Below are 17374 nucleotides of genomic sequence, written 5' to 3' on the forward strand. Positions count from 1 at the left end.
GTAACATCATCTGTTTACCTCGCTTCCTGCCTGCCACTGTTTGTAGGTGGTGATACGGTAGATGGTACTTTTGATAGGAAAATTCCACAACTGTTCTGTATTATACATTTTGTTGGTATTCATAAATAAAAGAAAAAGATGAAACAATCCTTCACAAATTTGTTTATTTTGCAAACATTAAAAGTGAATTTTTCAGTAGGCTATTATTTATTCCTTCTTTTGGTGAAACAAATCTTTTCTTCTCTTGTAAAATGTTGTTTCTTGTAGGTCTTTAAAGTATCCTTTTGCCTTAAAAATATACTATGTAATATAAGTTTTTTATCACACAAAAATATCCAAATAGTTCATAAATTTAAAAGTCTGCATTCCCAAAAATTACAATCCATTAAAACTGCTTAATAAACATCATTGAATCAAAGTACAATAGACACTACTTTTATAATTTTCAGGTAACAAATCTCGGAATTTACTGTGTTAAAGAATTTTATTTCTTGTAGTTGTTCATTGTAAGTGTAGGAAAATTCCATGCTCGAATTAGAATTTGAACTAATGTCCGTGGAGTAATAATCTAAAATGCCAACTGTCTGGGATGGCTGAATAAGTGATCTAATGTTACCTCAAACTGTTATTTCACTAAATATTTTACAATTGAGGATAATAAATAAATAAATAAATAAATAAGGTCTTTATTTAGCAAGCGTCCATCAGTACAAAAACTGTTTTTCATGAAAACTCTTGTTCAGACATATAGAATACATTGGAGAACAATAACGTAAACCATAAAATAAACGTAAAACACTAAACTATAAAAAACTAAACTAACCTGATGCATATGCATGGGTCAGGCAAACACCACCTTCACACTCCCCTTAAATTTCTTACAGCTATAACTTTTTAAAGTAGGTGGCAAAGCATTGTGTTTTCTTTGGTCCAAAGTAACCTAAAACCCTTTTTCCCCGTTTCCAGCTTTGTCTTTGGTAGGTGCAATAGGCTGTTCTGACGGGTACTACGCACATTAATTTCTTGCCTGAATACCAGCTTATTCCTGAGGTATTCAGGTTTTCCCGTCTGAAGAATTTTGTGGACCAGATTGACGGTTTGCAAGTCGGAGACATCCATGATAGACAACACCTTAGCATTTAATCTGTACTCGCTGATGTGGTCGAATTTTTTCAGATTGTAAACGAATCTCAGTGCTCTGTTCTGCAGACGAGTAAGTATCATCAAGTTTTCCTGAGTCAGACAACAAGCAAAAGCTGGAAGAGCATAATGTATAGCAGGAAATATTGTTGACCGAACAATTTCAAGCTTGGAAGATTCTTGGCAAAATTGTGCTTAATCTGTAAAGGGCCTTTAATCTCATTGTCACTGTTTTTACATATAGCTTTGACATGATTAAAAATCGAGTTGGGGGTCAATAGTAACACCAAGAATCTTTAGACTATTACTTGCCATCAAAAGCTTACCGTCCACAAATATACACCGTTCAGCGCAGCTATTCACAGACTGACTACTCGAAGATAACCGGTCTACAAGCATCACAGAACAATTTATTAGAATTCAATAGCAAACCATGATCGTCTGACCATTTCTTTACACTCACTAAATCAGTATTGACATGACGGACAGCCTCAGCCGTTTCAGAGGGTTTAAAAAGAAATCAATAGCTGTGAATCATCCGCGTAGGAATGCAAAGAACAGTGACTTAAGTGTTCTTTCAAATCTGCTGTGTATATAAGAAAGAGAATCGGTCCTAAGCAACTGCCTTGAGGAACACCGACGAACCTAGGAATGCTGTTGATAACTTCCCGTTTACCTTGTACGTTGCGTACGCCCAGACAAATAAGATGAAAAACCATCTAACTGAGATATCATCAAAACTGGTAAAATCTAGCTTTGCTAGCAACAAATCAAAATTCACCGAGTCAAAGGCTTGGGAGAAGTCAAGGGAAGTAATCACACTCTCTAGGCCCTTATCTTTAGCTGAAATAATTTCATCAATGACATTGAGAAGTGCTGAGCAAGTGCTAAAACCCTGCCTAAATCCTGACTGTGTTTCAGGAAGTAATCCTTCAGATTCTAAATATAAGACTAGTTGTTCTGCCACAACTTTTTCCAGTATTTTGGAGATGACAGGAAGGATTGAGATAGGTCGAAAGTCTGAAACTAAGGTAGGATTTGAGATTCTTTGGCAGAGGAACCACCACGCTCTGCTTCCAACTAGAAGGGAAGTTGCCAGTTTTCAATGATACATTAACCAGGTGAGAAACTGCTCCAATGCAAAAGGGACTCAGGCCTCTAACCATTTTTATGGATATTCCATCCACACCAAATGCAGTACTTGTGATACTGTTCATCAACTCCTTTACCTTACTTTCGGATACAGGAGAAAAAGTGAAAGTAGAATCTATCCCTGCACATTTGTTACTGTTAAAGAATTTCAGTTTTTCTGTGCTCACTGTCCCGTTACAACCCATAGTTGAGAAGTAATGATTTAAATCTTCTAGTTCAACAGAATGGTCCTTTCGTCAACTGACCTCATCAAACCACCATCTCTTAAAGTAGCCCAGAAAGTTTTTAGAGTTTTTTGTATTCAAAGTATCAGTAAAATACTTCCTTTTCGCTGATCGTATGGCCACATTGAGTGCGTTACGAGCCCTGCCAGTATGCATTCCTAGAAACCTGTGTTTTCAGAGACAAATAAGTATGTTTACAATTATTCTTCTTTTTTGTAAGGTATGCTATGTTTGAATCTCTCCAAGGAGCTTTCTTTCTTGTTATTCTTTTTCTCACCAAGGGTACACATTCATCAAACACTTGGACTATTTTTTGATGTTAACACATTAGCGATATCATCCACGTTTCGATGAGTCATTATGTTATCCCAGTGTATATTGGAAGCAACATCAATAAACGTATCACCGTCAAAATCTCTAAAATTCCTATATGTAATAAACTTTTCTTTGGATTTGGATTTTTTGCAAGGCACGTCACAGTAAGTCAACCTGTGGTCGGTGATTCCGTCTACCATTGTGAGTAAAAATGTTGGAGGTATCAACCATTCCTACGTCAAGGTAATGGGTTCTTGTCTACAATTAATCAAATCAATAAGTGAAAATGAACTTTCTGTGACACGTGTGGGCTCCTTAATAATCTGAGAAAGGCCCATTGATTGAAAAAATTCTTTCGAGATATTTTACATCTGCCCTCTTTTGGTTCAGAAGATTCACATTCAAATCACCCAGCAAAATCACTGAATCAACACCTGGTGACTCGTCGATGTACAGAGCGTGGATTAAGGAGCTCAAGGTTCGAATAAGGAACGTCTGGGGGCCTGTATGCAATGCAGATAAGTAGCTTCAAACCTTTAAAGATTAACCACACCGCTGATGTATTCAATACGGTTGTCAACATTTTGAAGATAAAGACGAACAAACTTAATTTCTTGTTTTACATAGAGAGCTATAACCTCCACCACCATCTCCCAAACCAGTGGGTCTATCACAACGATGGAGTGAATAGCAAGGGACATCAAAAACATGAGAGGGGGTCTCAGAAGATAACCATGACTCTGTGATTCCCAACAGGTCAAACTGGAAGTCCTCAATCACCGAACACAGCTCCTCAAAGCCTGTATTCAGTGATCTAATATTAACTTGAGCTACTCTACAACTGTTGGTAAAGTCTCGGTGCCGTTTTCCCGACAGGTTACTAATTAAAGAAGGGGAAACTGAATCATCAGTATGGATATCTGAGGGCTGGGACACACACCTTTTGGCTCAGCAGACACAGCCTCATAAATTATTTTCAATGAGTGAAAAATAAGATCACCAAAACAGTCACTTCCCTTCCGATTCAAGTGTGTCCCATCACGCGCTAGATGATGATATTTAACCACAGCGCTAGTGTCAAGGAACTCTACGTTGAAATTATTGCACATCAGCATTAGCTGCTCATTAAAATAAAAAAGGGCTTTCTGATTGATATCCTTTCTTGTCAGAACACTATTTACAATTATGATAGAGTTTGGGAATTCTTGTTTTGCTGTAACTCAACAGGTCAGCCATAGAGTGAAGCACTGTGCGCTTACCCCAACCACCATTATACCCAGGCCCCCCATTATAACCATGAACAAGGTTGTTTTGTACCAACAAGTAGATATATTATTTTAGGTTGTGCAGATTTATATTTTCCAAGCTTAATCTTTAATATGAGAAATTTTAGCTCCCGGATTAATATCCACGATAGCCCCACCATCTGCACACCTCTTCCCTGAGTAACGCAGAAGTGAGTCCCCAATTAACAAAACATTAGACATAGGAGTTTCCTGAATCTTCTCATTTGCTTGTATTGTATACTTTGGACCGCTTATGTCACTAGAAACCTTTACTCTTACATCTGAGTGCAAGACATTGCGATGAGTAAAGGTTTCTTTACCCACTTTAGAACTACTTTGATTTGGTACATTTTACAGAAACCCTAGGTTTGTTTGTTTGTCGTATGAACGACTTTTGTTGCCATTTACCAGATGAATTGCAAATTGTTGTATCATTAATACAGGTACTCTCCAACTCAAGGGCTTGAAAAAACGGTTTGTACATTTTACAATGTGGTTACTTGGGAGGGAATTAACATTTGTATTTTTGGTACGTATACCCTTAGGTTTTACTTTACCCATTTCCACGATTTTTTTAGTTGGTGGAGCACCATCACAATTGGATATTGCTAGAACTTAAAACTTGGTCTATATTACGAACATTGACAGCGGATGGTGAACATTTTGGGACATGATTGGGCCTTGCAGTGGTTGGCTCAGATGGAGCTACCTCAGACTTATTTCTTATCAAAAAGCCACTAGGGCCATCGACAAACAGTGCATACCAGTTACTGAACGAACTCCCAGCACTTGGCATAGTTTTTTGGCAAAAGCCCTCGTTTAATGAACTTAGCATTGACCAGTACACTTAGGCCACATTTCATAACTATTGTTTTGTGAGTGCAACTCAACTCATGGAAACTGTTTGCCTTGAAGGCCAGTTTTAATTGTTACTGCTTTTGCAACTACTGAGTTTAATGCCAAGCAATGAATCCAGATGGTAAACCAAGTGACTAGAAATGTCAACAAACAGCAAGCTCAAGTGCGAACCAGTATCTTGCTGTAAAGTAGCTGTGTTATTACTAACACACAAAAACGCATAATCAAAGCTGTTAAACATAAGTTCACCTAAAAGAGCTTTTACATCATTACAAGTACCATGGTTTCACAACCTGAGTTACAGAGGGACCCATAAAAATTACCCTGGATAAGCTGTCTTTGTTATTACTACTAAAAGACTGAAAGAAAGTATCGAGAATTGTGTCATCCACCCATCTACATTTAAGCCAGGACTTTTCCTCAGCTTTTTTTAACTGAGGATTTTAGATTAGTTACAAATCTAGTCAATTCTAGTTTTTGATTATTACTAACCGCAAGGTCTGACTTAAGTTTAGGCAATAATTGAATCATTCTCGCCAACTAAAGACTTGCAATGATAGACATTCATCAGACTTATTTTTTAACTTAGTTTTTACATCAGTAAGGCTAGAGAGCATTCCAACAGTTATTTTTTAAAACAACGTCTTTTTTCTTCACGGATGATATCCAGTTCGTTAAATGAAGCGTTGAGATCAGATTGCCGCTGTTGTTTTTCTCGTTCCAGTCGGGATTCGAGAGTCAAGATGTTTGCAACTGAAGGTCCTTAATAACTGCCCCAGAATTCTTTTCAGAAGCTAAAGCGTTGTCCAAACGCTGAAGTAGGCTGGAGATATTCAGCTGAAGGTCTGACAAAGTGATGTGAGGGTGATTAGCCTCTAACTTTTTCAAAACGAGGCAGATATTTGTGAGAAGAGTTTCTGTGTCAACGTCCAGATTGTCTGTGTTGGCAAACGCCTCCTCAATTTGATTGGATGCATAATTAGACCTGCCCGCGTTAAAACCATTTTATTGTATTGACACAAACACTTTGACGTATCGTAACAACAATTCTCCTCTGAGTAATATATATTACAGTAAATATAACAAATTTAAAATTCAGGTTAAAAACTATAAATATAACAAAGTTAAAATTCAGGTCAACAACTATTAAAAATAATAAATATTACAGTGTTAAAATTCGGGTTAAAAACTATAAAGAATAATAAATATAACAAATTTAAAATTCAGGTTAAAAAACTATAAATATAAAATAGTTAAAATTCAGGTCAACAACTATTAAAAATAATAAATATAACAAGGTTTAAATTCGGGTTAAAAACAGATTAAATAAACGTTCCTTTGATTGTTTATTTTAAAACAATCAATTTATTTATTATTTGCGGAAGCAAAAAGTATTCGCCGTGCCGTGGATCCGATCCAAGGTCCGCTGTTGCTGATATGTCACAGTCTGAAGCGATGTCACTGAGCTATCAGTGCTTGCAGGAGGTACTGAAGGCACTGGTACTTGAGCCGTGCAGATGTTCGAACAGCGAGCGATGGGACGTGCTTATTGACATGTGCTTGTCTTGGTTAGCTTGTATTGAGGTTAGGTCGTATCTACGACTATCGCCTTTACTCACTCAAATGTTCCAAAATGTCACTCACTGTCCATTGTCTCAGCGCTTGACGAGTCTGCAAGTTCACTTGTTACTTAAAGTTTTATTTTAAATTTAACTACTAAATTTGGTATAAAATCACTAGCCGATTTGGCACAGACTTATTTCCAGTGGCGCCACCTATAGTAGAAAACATTAGTTGATCCAAAAATTATGTATTTGTTTTCTAAAGTTTTTAAAAACTTTAACTTATTACTATTGTATAGCACTTACTGATACTACTGTTTGTGCTGTGTGTAGGTACTGGGCGGACATAGATACAGCATTGCGAACGGCCGCCTTAGACAACTCTGTAGAGATCAGACTACTAGTCAGCTGGTGGTCCCACTCTCGAGAGTCAGAGAAACTGTTCCTACGGTCGCTTACAGACATCTCTGATGGTCTCAAAGTCAACATTACTGTGGTGAGTGCCAGTACAACACACTTGTTGTGTTTGTAAACCTTTTAGTAAAATAATGGTCAGATAACATTTTCCTCCCCTGAAGTCATGGATAAAACCAAAAACACATTTTTGTAACACATCCTATTGTAACACATCCAATCTCTTTATCCTCTTCAACATACAATATACAGTCCCAGTAATTCGTACGAACTTGTCATTGTGATTTGATATAAACGTGCATAATCTTATTTGAGATTAAATTAATTCACAATATAACAATAGTATACTAATTGTGTGGCAGTTAAGTTAATCTCTTTATCCTCATCAACATACCATATACAGTCCCAGTAATTGGTACGAACTTGTCATTGTGATTTGATACAAATGTGCATAATCTTATTTGAGATTAAATTAATTCACAATATAACAATAGTATACTAATTGTGTGGCAGTTAAGTTAATCTCTTTATCCTCATCAACATACTATATACAGTCCCAGTAATTGGTACGAACTTGTCATTGTGATTTGATACAAATGTGCATAATCTTATTTGAGATTAAATTAATTCACAATATAACAATAGCATACTAATTGTGTGGCAGTTAAGTTAGCATAACTTACAAAAAATAGTGGTAAATAATAACCAATTACAAGCACTCTGAATTTGAGAAAATACATAGTTAAAACTTTAAAACAATAACAACTAAAACTCAAAAATGATTAACACGTTCGCTGCTAAAAATTAAGTAATGTATGTTGCTAGAGGCTAATTTTTTTTTATTAGTATTCACTTACCAATTTAGTTGTTGTGACACGGTTGGTACAGAAAGGTCATCAAACACCAAAAAGCCGAATTCATTTTGAAAACGTGCAGTAGATCTACCGCACACGCTCCTGGGGCCAGTCTCTCTTCGAAGCGCGCACCGTTTTCCTTATTGTTTTTGAAAAACAGACCACTAACGATTGTTTATAATAATACTGGGAACAAATCACTTAGTATAACTAAAAATATATTGATAAAAAACACTAAAAACTACTATTTACAACCCAACCATCCTCCCCAAGGTACGCTTCATTAGTCATGGAATTGGTCAAAACAATGTGGGACACACAACCCAGGCTGTCCATCACATTCTAAACACTGCCACATCACGTATTTCTTTCTGCCATTTGCATAGCAAACTCTGCACCTCTTTTGTTTACTTCTCTTTCCACAAGCCACTTTTTCTGTAATCCGTGAGGGTACATGGGGGACGCGGCGGCGCTTCAGAGGTCGAGGAGGCTCGGGAACGTCCGGGAGTAGCTTGTCAATAAACCTCCAGACGGAAGTCGTACAATGGCATTTTGTTTTCTCCACTTGATGTGCGAACTTCGTTATAGAGATAGTGTGCATTCACTAACATCATCTGAATTACGTGGACAAAAATCTTTTTATACCACCGCAGTGTTTTCCTTTCGCAAGGATAATATGACATCATTTGGTCACTGCGGTCCACGCCTTTCATAAAATGGTTGTATTGAACAATTGGTAGTGGTTTTAGTCCTCTCCAAACCACCTCGATTAATTGAATTCACCATGTCATTTTTCAAATTCAGTGGATATGTAAGAGACAACGCGTTTGTCTTTCCATTTGGCGACAACAACACTTTCGGCGTAGCGGGCGATGGTTTTCACCCTTTTTCAGGGTTGCCGATTTGACTTCAGGAGATACGTATTTTCTGTCCAGCCGAAGAGTTCCAGTGCAATATGTATTCCTACGGAGCAGGCTTGAGGCAAGAGTAAAAACTATTATAATAATTATCCATAAATAAACTGTGGCCACAATTGAGTTTTCCCTTGCATCAGCTTCAATACAACATTGGCTGCATGCCCCTTACCACCGTAATCATCTAAAACTCTCCGCAATACATAAAAAAACGAAGTATTAGGCCATGGGGGTCACACAAAACTGTACAGTTTGATGCCGTTACTTATGGCGTTTCCCTTTTATATATTGCCTAAAGTACAACCGTCCCCTCCATAAAACCATTCCCTCGTCAATGCACAACTTTTTTTGAGGATAATAAATTGAGTCCCATTTTATTGTTGAAGTAGTCAATTAGAAACTGTACTTTAGAAGCTCTGTTGTTTGGGTTAGGGTACCTTTCAAAATTAATGCATCGCAAAATAAGCATGAATTTGTCCCTGGCCATGAATTTGGGGAAGCACGTTGAAAACAGCTTACAAGTTTTCCAATAGTCTTGTATTCGGGGTAATTGTAATATTCCCATGTGCAGCAATAGGCCAAATAAAAACATTTGAGATCCTCCACGGTAATGTCTTTCCATTTATGGATTCGTGAGCCTGGGTTGTAGTAGGTCCACAGAATAACTCCAACGCGTATCTATTCGTAGTAGCCACAATGCCCTCCAAAAAAATCACATCCACCAGCAACAAGAAAAAATTGATTGGGGTAATCTCATTAGGCAAAGGGACTAAAAACTTTTCCTCTTTTGTAAACGGTACATCTTTCATACCTATAGTTTGAGGAACTCCATTGTGGTGGTCTTACGTCATAGTCCTGGGTCTTCGACCTCTGACTCATCAGTCTCGTATTGTTCATCGTCGAGGTCCGGAGCATAACCAGGGACACCAGGGTCCGTCTTCATAATCAGAATCACTATTAGCCACAAACTTGACGTCTATTCTGGATTCCACTAGTTCCAGGAGGCAAATCCATGTCTATTGTATTATAAGAATAACACTAAACACACAACAAAAACGGTAAAATTTGAAGTAGTCTAAAAACTAACCACAAAACGCTAACTGAGAACGGCGACCACAAAAACGCGGGAAAAGTATATCCCCACGAGCGGCAAAACGGACAACCATACACGACGAGTGCTGAGAGTACACTGACTGCCGACTGGGTTTTCTAAACAATGGCGCTGTGCAGTAGATCTACGTCATGCGCGCCTGGCGCGAGGCAGCCGTGCAGTAGATCTACCGCAACCGCATTGAACGTGTTAAGGTGTCTTTTGAAGATTAAATTACATTAATAATTAAACTGTAAAAGAAATATTAACACTTAAGTGACTCTGACAGTATTTATGGTGAAGTAAGTTTTAATGATGTGAAGGTTAGGATCCGTATTTTACAGATAGTCTATCGGAGTGACCTCGGAACAGTTAGTAAACCTAAATATGCAGCGCTCGGTAGCAAACATGTTAAAGACTTTTAGATGATGATCACACAAGGTTTCCAAAAATTATCTATGTTTATTTCTGGCATAAAATATTATTATCCGTATTAACCCTTTTAGGACCAACTAACGATATATCGTTAGTTTGTCTTTTAGGCTAAAAATACCAACTAACGATTTATCAGTAGTTTGGTTTTATGGGTATAAGAAAATAATTAATAACTTTGATTCAACCAAATTTTGACTCCACATCTATTGATAGTTTCTACATTCACAATCGTCTTTGAATTTAGTAAAATTTTTAATCCACGGAGGAGTGGGAAATGATAAATTGCGCAGTTGGTAGCGCTAGCTCTCAGCCGCGACCAACACGCGATTCGCCAGCGCCAGCTGACTGACGCGGCCCCTGCCGAGTTTGTTTACGTTTTGTTCATTGTGTTTAGACGATTATCGTGCTTCAAAATGACTAAAAGACATTTTGAAACGAGGATAGTATTGAAGATTTATTACATAGTGATGCCGATCTAAGTGAAAGACCAGAAAATTTGACAGACTCTTCTGACTTTGTCGTGAGTAGTGAAAGTGACGAGTTTGTTGATGATAGTGATGCCGATCGTGATTTCAATCCACCGATCAACCCTCCACTTCACATGGTAGAAGGTTTTCACCATCAAGAATTATTAGTTCATCGTCATCGGAAACAGACGATAACGAGCCACCTAGACGAAAAATCCAAAGGTAGGCCTAGAGTTGTAACAAGGCCTGTGCCAATGAACATAGAGGCTGAAATGTCCGATTCTGATGATGGCAATGATATGAATGACTTAGTTTGGAAAGAAATATATGAAAAACTCAGATTCTCCACCCAGTCACCTATTTTCTTTCAGTGAACTTCCAGGTCCCAAACATTGTCCGCCTCCAAATGCTAGGCCTATTGATGATTTTTGCTTGTTCTTTACCACAGCCTTTTTGCAAACTATTGTGAAAGAAACAAACAGATATGCCCAGCAGTACACAAATGACAATGAAATCAGTATTACCAATAAAATAAGAAACTGGATGAATGTTACTGTTGGTGAAAATCAAAGCATGTATTGCAGTTTTACTAAACATGGGACTGATCAACAAACCAACACTGAAATCTTACTGGAGTACTGATATGACCCAAAATACACCCTGGTTTGGTCAAATGTTTAGTAGAAACGGTTTCAATGCATTCATATGTTTTTTCATTTGGCAGACAACAGTAAATTGGCGAAAAACACTGATCCTGATTATGACCCAACAGCAAAAATTCCAACCAGCTATAACTCATGCCAACAATGTTTCACGGCATCACTATATTCCTAACAAACAATTATCAATTGATGAAAGTTTGGTTGGGACAAAAAACTACACTAGATTACTACAGTACCTACCAAACAAACACCATCACAAATGGGGTATCAAATTGTGGGTAATTTGTGATCCATTACAAATTATTGTTTGGGGTTTACATGTTATAAAGGGGCTTCATTTTCTGATGATCGAGAAGAAATTAAAAAGTATGGCTTAGCTACTATGTTGTCCATGAAACTTATGCAAATGGGAAACTATTTGAATAAAGGCTTTCCATTTATTTGTTGACAACTTTTACACCAGCTTTGGACTTATACAAGACCTGTACAGAAAACAAACCTTCCTCACTGGTACCATAAGAAGAAACCGGAAGAACTTACCCAATGATGTCAAAAGAAAATTTGCTGTTGGAGAAAAGAAATATTATAGGAGTGACTATATTTTGACTCTAGCTTATCGTGAAAAATCATCACAGTCACGACCAGTAATACTTGTCTAGTCTGATTCACAAGCCATAGATGTTCAGACCAGGCGCACAAAATTTGGTTTTTGAAAGAATAAAAAATAAACCAAAAGTCATTGATGAATATAACAGATACATGGATGGAATTGATACAAACGACATGATGCTGTATGCTTATCTGGATGAGAGGCGTACAGTCAAGTTCTGGAAAAAAGTTGTATTCAACGTTTTTGGACGAATGGTTCTAAATTCGTATATTCTGTATAAACTAAATTGTTTAAGGTAAGCCTATGACTAGATATCAGTTTGTTGTGTCAATTATTAGAGACATAACTGAGGAATGGCTTACGGATGAAGACTCCCAGTGGTACTGGTGGTGGCGGTGATGCTCCAGACAACCAGCAGGCTGCCAGCTATTCTACTCAAACTTATGGAATATTCAAGTTACCAGGGAAACAAGAAAAATGTTGTGCTGTATGCAGTAAAATTAGTCTTCAAAGTGGTGGTAAAATGAAGAGATCCAGAACTGCCTGTGTCAATGTAATAAAGGCTTACATGGAGTGTGCCTCACTCACCAAACATGTTTGTTAGACTTGTCAGCAGTTCTGTAACATTTCTTCTGTGTGCAAAATAATTTTATTTTTAGTTTTTTAGTATGAGTAAGTTTTAGAATAGTTCTAAAAAAAAAAAAGTAAAGAATGTCTTATTTTACCAGGCGAAGTTAGGGCTAAGAAGCCCTCTCTAACACTTAACCTGGGGACCAACGGCCTTAAAGGTGACCTTCCGAACCACCACCTCATGAACTTTCAAACTTAATAAGACCATGAAATAACTTGAATTAGAGACAAAATATTGTTTCATTACTGCTTAATTGGCCTGTTCTCTGTCGTTAAAGTTATCTTTTTCTGCTTCTATCTATTTTCTAATTTTTACCATTATTATTATTTTTCCTCCTATCTCAGCCAATTTATTGAAGAAAAGTATTGAAATAAGTTGCAATCTTCTAAGCAATAACTTGTAAATACATGTATCTATATGTGTGGACTGTTCTATTTTTTTTAGATTACATACAAATTTTCAAAAAACTTTTTTTATTATATAGGTGTTAACAAACCTTTTTTTTTTGATTTGCACAAAGTAAAAACCTATTTTCTTATTGTTAGTCACTTCATGGCAGAAAAAAATTGTTGAAAAAATTATTGAAATATCTCCACTACTTTAGAATATACAATTTTTTCCCCAAACCCTTACACTTTTTAAAAATACAAGGCGGCCTTTTAGGCATAGAAAATCTGAAAACGCGCGGTCCTAAAAGGGTTAAATGTTAATGAAGGTTTTCAAATTAGAAACTGTCAAGCATTTCTAGAATAAGTTACTGTAAAATAAAAATTAACACATAGAGTCTGGCTTTGTTATATATGGAAATAATTGCCTGGACAGCATGATTCTATAGATTTTCAAATTTTCCTTAAATCTTTGTAAGGGACGTTGGTTTACCATATCTCGGCTATTTTAAATAAGAAAAACCTTAGGAACAGTTATATCAAAATTTGTAAGACATATTTTAGTATTTACAAAAATTATAGTTCACTTCTTTTTCCTCAATATTCAAGGTATAAGCCTTTTCAAAAAATGCATTACAAATACTGTTAATACAACTTTTAGACCTTATATTTAAACTAAAGATCAACAAAACAAAAAAGAATCATGACAATATCACCTCTGGTCCTGGAGGAAATGTAAAAACTGTTACTATAGAATAAGAGAATATTTAATGATATTTCTTTATAACTAAGCTAGTTATTCTGGTTTTGGCTGAGTTTAGTCTTGATTATAGTATTAGTATTTTATATTTTTACAATGCACCAGTTTGTTTTAAATTTTAACGTTTGACGTAAACCTGTCAAACGTTTATACAATAAAGAACTTTTGTATTTTATATCTGAATCTTTAAAAAACATATTTTTTAGAAAACGCATTTAAAGTTTTACTCGCTGCCAAGATTTACATAATTTTGACACAAATAAAATCCACTACCTCCTTTATACTTATCATATGCTTTTAGCTGGACACAATTTTAATTTCAGAAGACCTGGCTGGTTTACAAAGAATTTGTGAATCTAGGCTATCTCAAGACAACCACTACTTGCAGGTCTGGGCCTAGCAATCTCAGATTTTGAGTCCACTTAAAGAAAAGAAAGTTTAGCAATTTTATTCTTAAAGATTTTACTTGTTCTTGGCATTTTTTTTCTGAAACAACACAGTTGTATGTATCAAAATAAGTATTTGAGAAAACTCTACAGATACACTTTGAAACTTACTTGTAAGAAAACATTCAGTTACTTGTTGATTACACAACAACAAACAAAACAGTTAAAAGAAAAAATATTATTTTTATGAGAGTGACAAACAAAACAGTATTACCAACATAAATCGAATGTAGTTGTGGCAAATAATCAAACAATAGTATTATGCATGACAGTCAAATATCTCAACACTGCTGAAGTCTTGACTTAGGAAAGACAATGGTATGAACATTTATAAATTAATTATTTAGATAAGGTTGTAGTCAGCAGAATTATAAATATGATACATCAAATTAATTGTAAAATATTAAAATGAAATTTTGACCCAAAATGTTCAACTGACTTCCCATGTTACATTCAAGGTATTATTTTTTTGACCAATACCCCTATCCTTGTTCTTTAAAATGATACACACAAACACCCTTTGGCTCAATAAATAATTCCCTATTATTATTGTTTAAATGTAAAAATGTTTCAAAAATTGTCAATTCTGAAGAAAATACTTTTCTCAGCCATGTCACTTTTACAATTTTATTTTATTTTCAAAATAAATAAATCACTCAAATTTTAACACATTTAATTTTAAAACATTGCATATACTTATTACAGTATGCTGATTGAGATATATGTATATATATAAAAAATAGTAACATTGTGGTAGTTATTACAACTATATGAGTAAAAACACGAAACAATTCATCAAAGTGTAAAATTTTGGATTTTTAGATCTGTCATATATTATTATTTTTCGATCTATCTTTTATGTTATATTATGAACTAGTTTAAAAAAAGCTGTTCTTGAGTCACCCTCGAGCACTGACAGCATAATTTATTAATGATGCTCAAGCATAGATTCCAATGTGGTAAAACCATTTTAATGTTTTAGAAACTGTTTGTGGTGCCTTCGACTGCGGAACAGCGCAAGATTCCGTACGCAAGAGTGAACCACAATAAATACATGGTTACTGACAATACTGCTTATATAGGTGAGACTTAGTGGAAAGAATTATTATTAAGTGATAGAATTCTGTTCTTTTTATTGTTAGCGTAAAAAAAGTAAAGATGTCTTATTTTACCAGGCGAAGTTAGTGATAAGAAGCCCTCTCTAACACTTATCCTGGCCATGCAAAACAAGACGATAACGCACATTCTCAATCTAGTACAAAGAAAGAAATGGTGGATTGGCTTGAGCAACATGATGGTATCTATGACGAGAAGTCTACAAGGAAAGCCGTATTGTATGATTCACTACGTCTAAAACCTTGCAAGAAGACGTACAATGTAGATAAATTTTTATTTATTACTATGGCCACACCGTGTTAAGGCTACCACCCTTATGTGCGATCTTAGTACAATTTAAATTGCTTTTAAGAGCAACAATTACATTCAATCAAAGAATATACAAGGAAATATGGAGCTACATGAACTTGTTACAGAAGTGCTGGCTGCCATTGGACTAAATAATTGGAAAAAAAACGGTTTTTAAATCAATTTTATTGACGAAATGGTAGTGAGAATGACATTCTGTTAACACATTAAATAATAATAATAAATTCATTTGCCATCGGCTGTTATGTAGAATATTTTTAAGTCTTGAAAAAGAAATAAAATTTAAAAAGGAGTAATGCAGATTCATCTTATATTCAAACCATCTCATTGCCTAGATTTTAAAATTAGCTTATGTGAATTCCAACATTTTGATATTTATTACATACTAGCTGACCCGGCGAACTTCGTACCGCCTTAAAGGGTCCACAGCATCCACATTGGTGCTTGAAATGTGCAGAATAAAAGACAAAGTAAAATATAAATCAAATTAGGTCCTATGTGATTTTTTTTCCTTCACAACTAATCTGAAATTTAAATAGGAAAACAAAATAAAAAACACAATTCGTAAGTTATCTAAAATAATTTAAATCGCAATAAGCAGCAAAGCCACAGATACATTAATTTATTAATATTGATTCTCTTTCTTCAGTCGAGTACCTTGTGATATACAACATTTTTGTCTTGTTATTAGGTGCAAGAATGAATAAAGCAGATGGTTTGCCGACACGTGAACATGCCACATATAGTTGTCCATGAGAAAAACATGGATTTTCTAAATTTAGTCCACAAACGCTCAAAGATTGGCCTTGTGATTTATTGATCGTCATGGCAAATGCAAGACGAATCGGAAACTGAGTTCGTTTAAATTCAAAAGGCATATCGGTAGGAATCATCGGAATCCTTGGAATAAGAACTTCCTCACCTTTAAATTTTCCTATAAGAATCGTCGCGTGAATCACATTTATCATTAATTTTGTTACAACCAAACGCGTTCCATTGCATAATTTTGGTTGATTTAGATTGCGAAGCATTATGACTACTGCACCAACCTTCAAAAGTAAATTATGGGGTGGTAAGCCGGGCACATCCAAAAGGTTTAAAAATTCAGTTGGATAGTTAGTGGCCTCATCTTCGTTTCTTACGCAATCAATACATTTGAATGTTTGCAGAGTACCATCAATTTGACTCTGAATTAAAAAGTTCAAGTCATCCACATCCTTGTTCTTAGCTGCCAAGATTGCTCGCTCACTCAACCAATTGTTATTTTTGTGATTAGTGATGGATCAAGAGGGGGAGTCAGTATTGGCAATTTTACTTTGCCATTAAGACAACACAATCCAAGCGACTCTCCAACAAACTTCAATGCACTACAATGCCCACAAACAACATCCATTGGACCAATAAGTACAGATACATGCGAACTGTAATCATAAGTGCAATCATGACTAAATGATGCTCTATTCAAATTAACAGCTGATGTATTCCTTCTTGCGTGTCGAACTTGATCTAGTTGTTGATCAGTACGATTAGCTCGCCGATTTCGCATAGCCAAGCGAGCTGTTTCACGGGCTTCCTCTCTTTGCTCTTGAGATTGAGAAGCACGAAGTCGGGCCATACCAACACGACGCTCTTGTCGTCCGATTTCACGTTCTTCTTCAGTAGAATTGTTCACTACGTTACGAAGCCTTCTTGCATTACGGCTTTGTTGAGAGAGATTTGATCTTCTGGGTCGCGGCATCTTTA

General features: G+C 35.9%; 1 protein-coding gene across 3 annotated transcripts in view; it reads left to right on the forward strand.

Moving 5' to 3' along the window:
- The window catches only part of LOC124354001 (5'-3' exonuclease PLD3-like), a 66707-nt gene that overhangs the window by 43606 nt on the left and 5727 nt on the right, over nt 1-17374 (forward strand). For all 3 annotated transcript variants that reach the window (XR_006921650.1, XM_046804112.1, XM_046804113.1), the window contains exons 9-10: nt 6871-7033; nt 15189-15288. Coding sequence is in view for 2 of the 3 variants with exons in the window: in XM_046804112.1 (XP_046660068.1) it covers nt 6871-7033; nt 15189-15288 (263 nt within the window). In the remaining variant the exon portion in view is untranslated. The remainder of the gene's footprint in view (nt 1-6870; nt 7034-15188; nt 15289-17374) is intronic.

The sequence above is a fragment of the Homalodisca vitripennis genome, chromosome 2 (assembly GCF_021130785.1).
Source record: "Homalodisca vitripennis isolate AUS2020 chromosome 2, UT_GWSS_2.1, whole genome shotgun sequence".
Taxonomy (NCBI): domain Eukaryota; kingdom Metazoa; phylum Arthropoda; class Insecta; order Hemiptera; family Cicadellidae; genus Homalodisca; species Homalodisca vitripennis.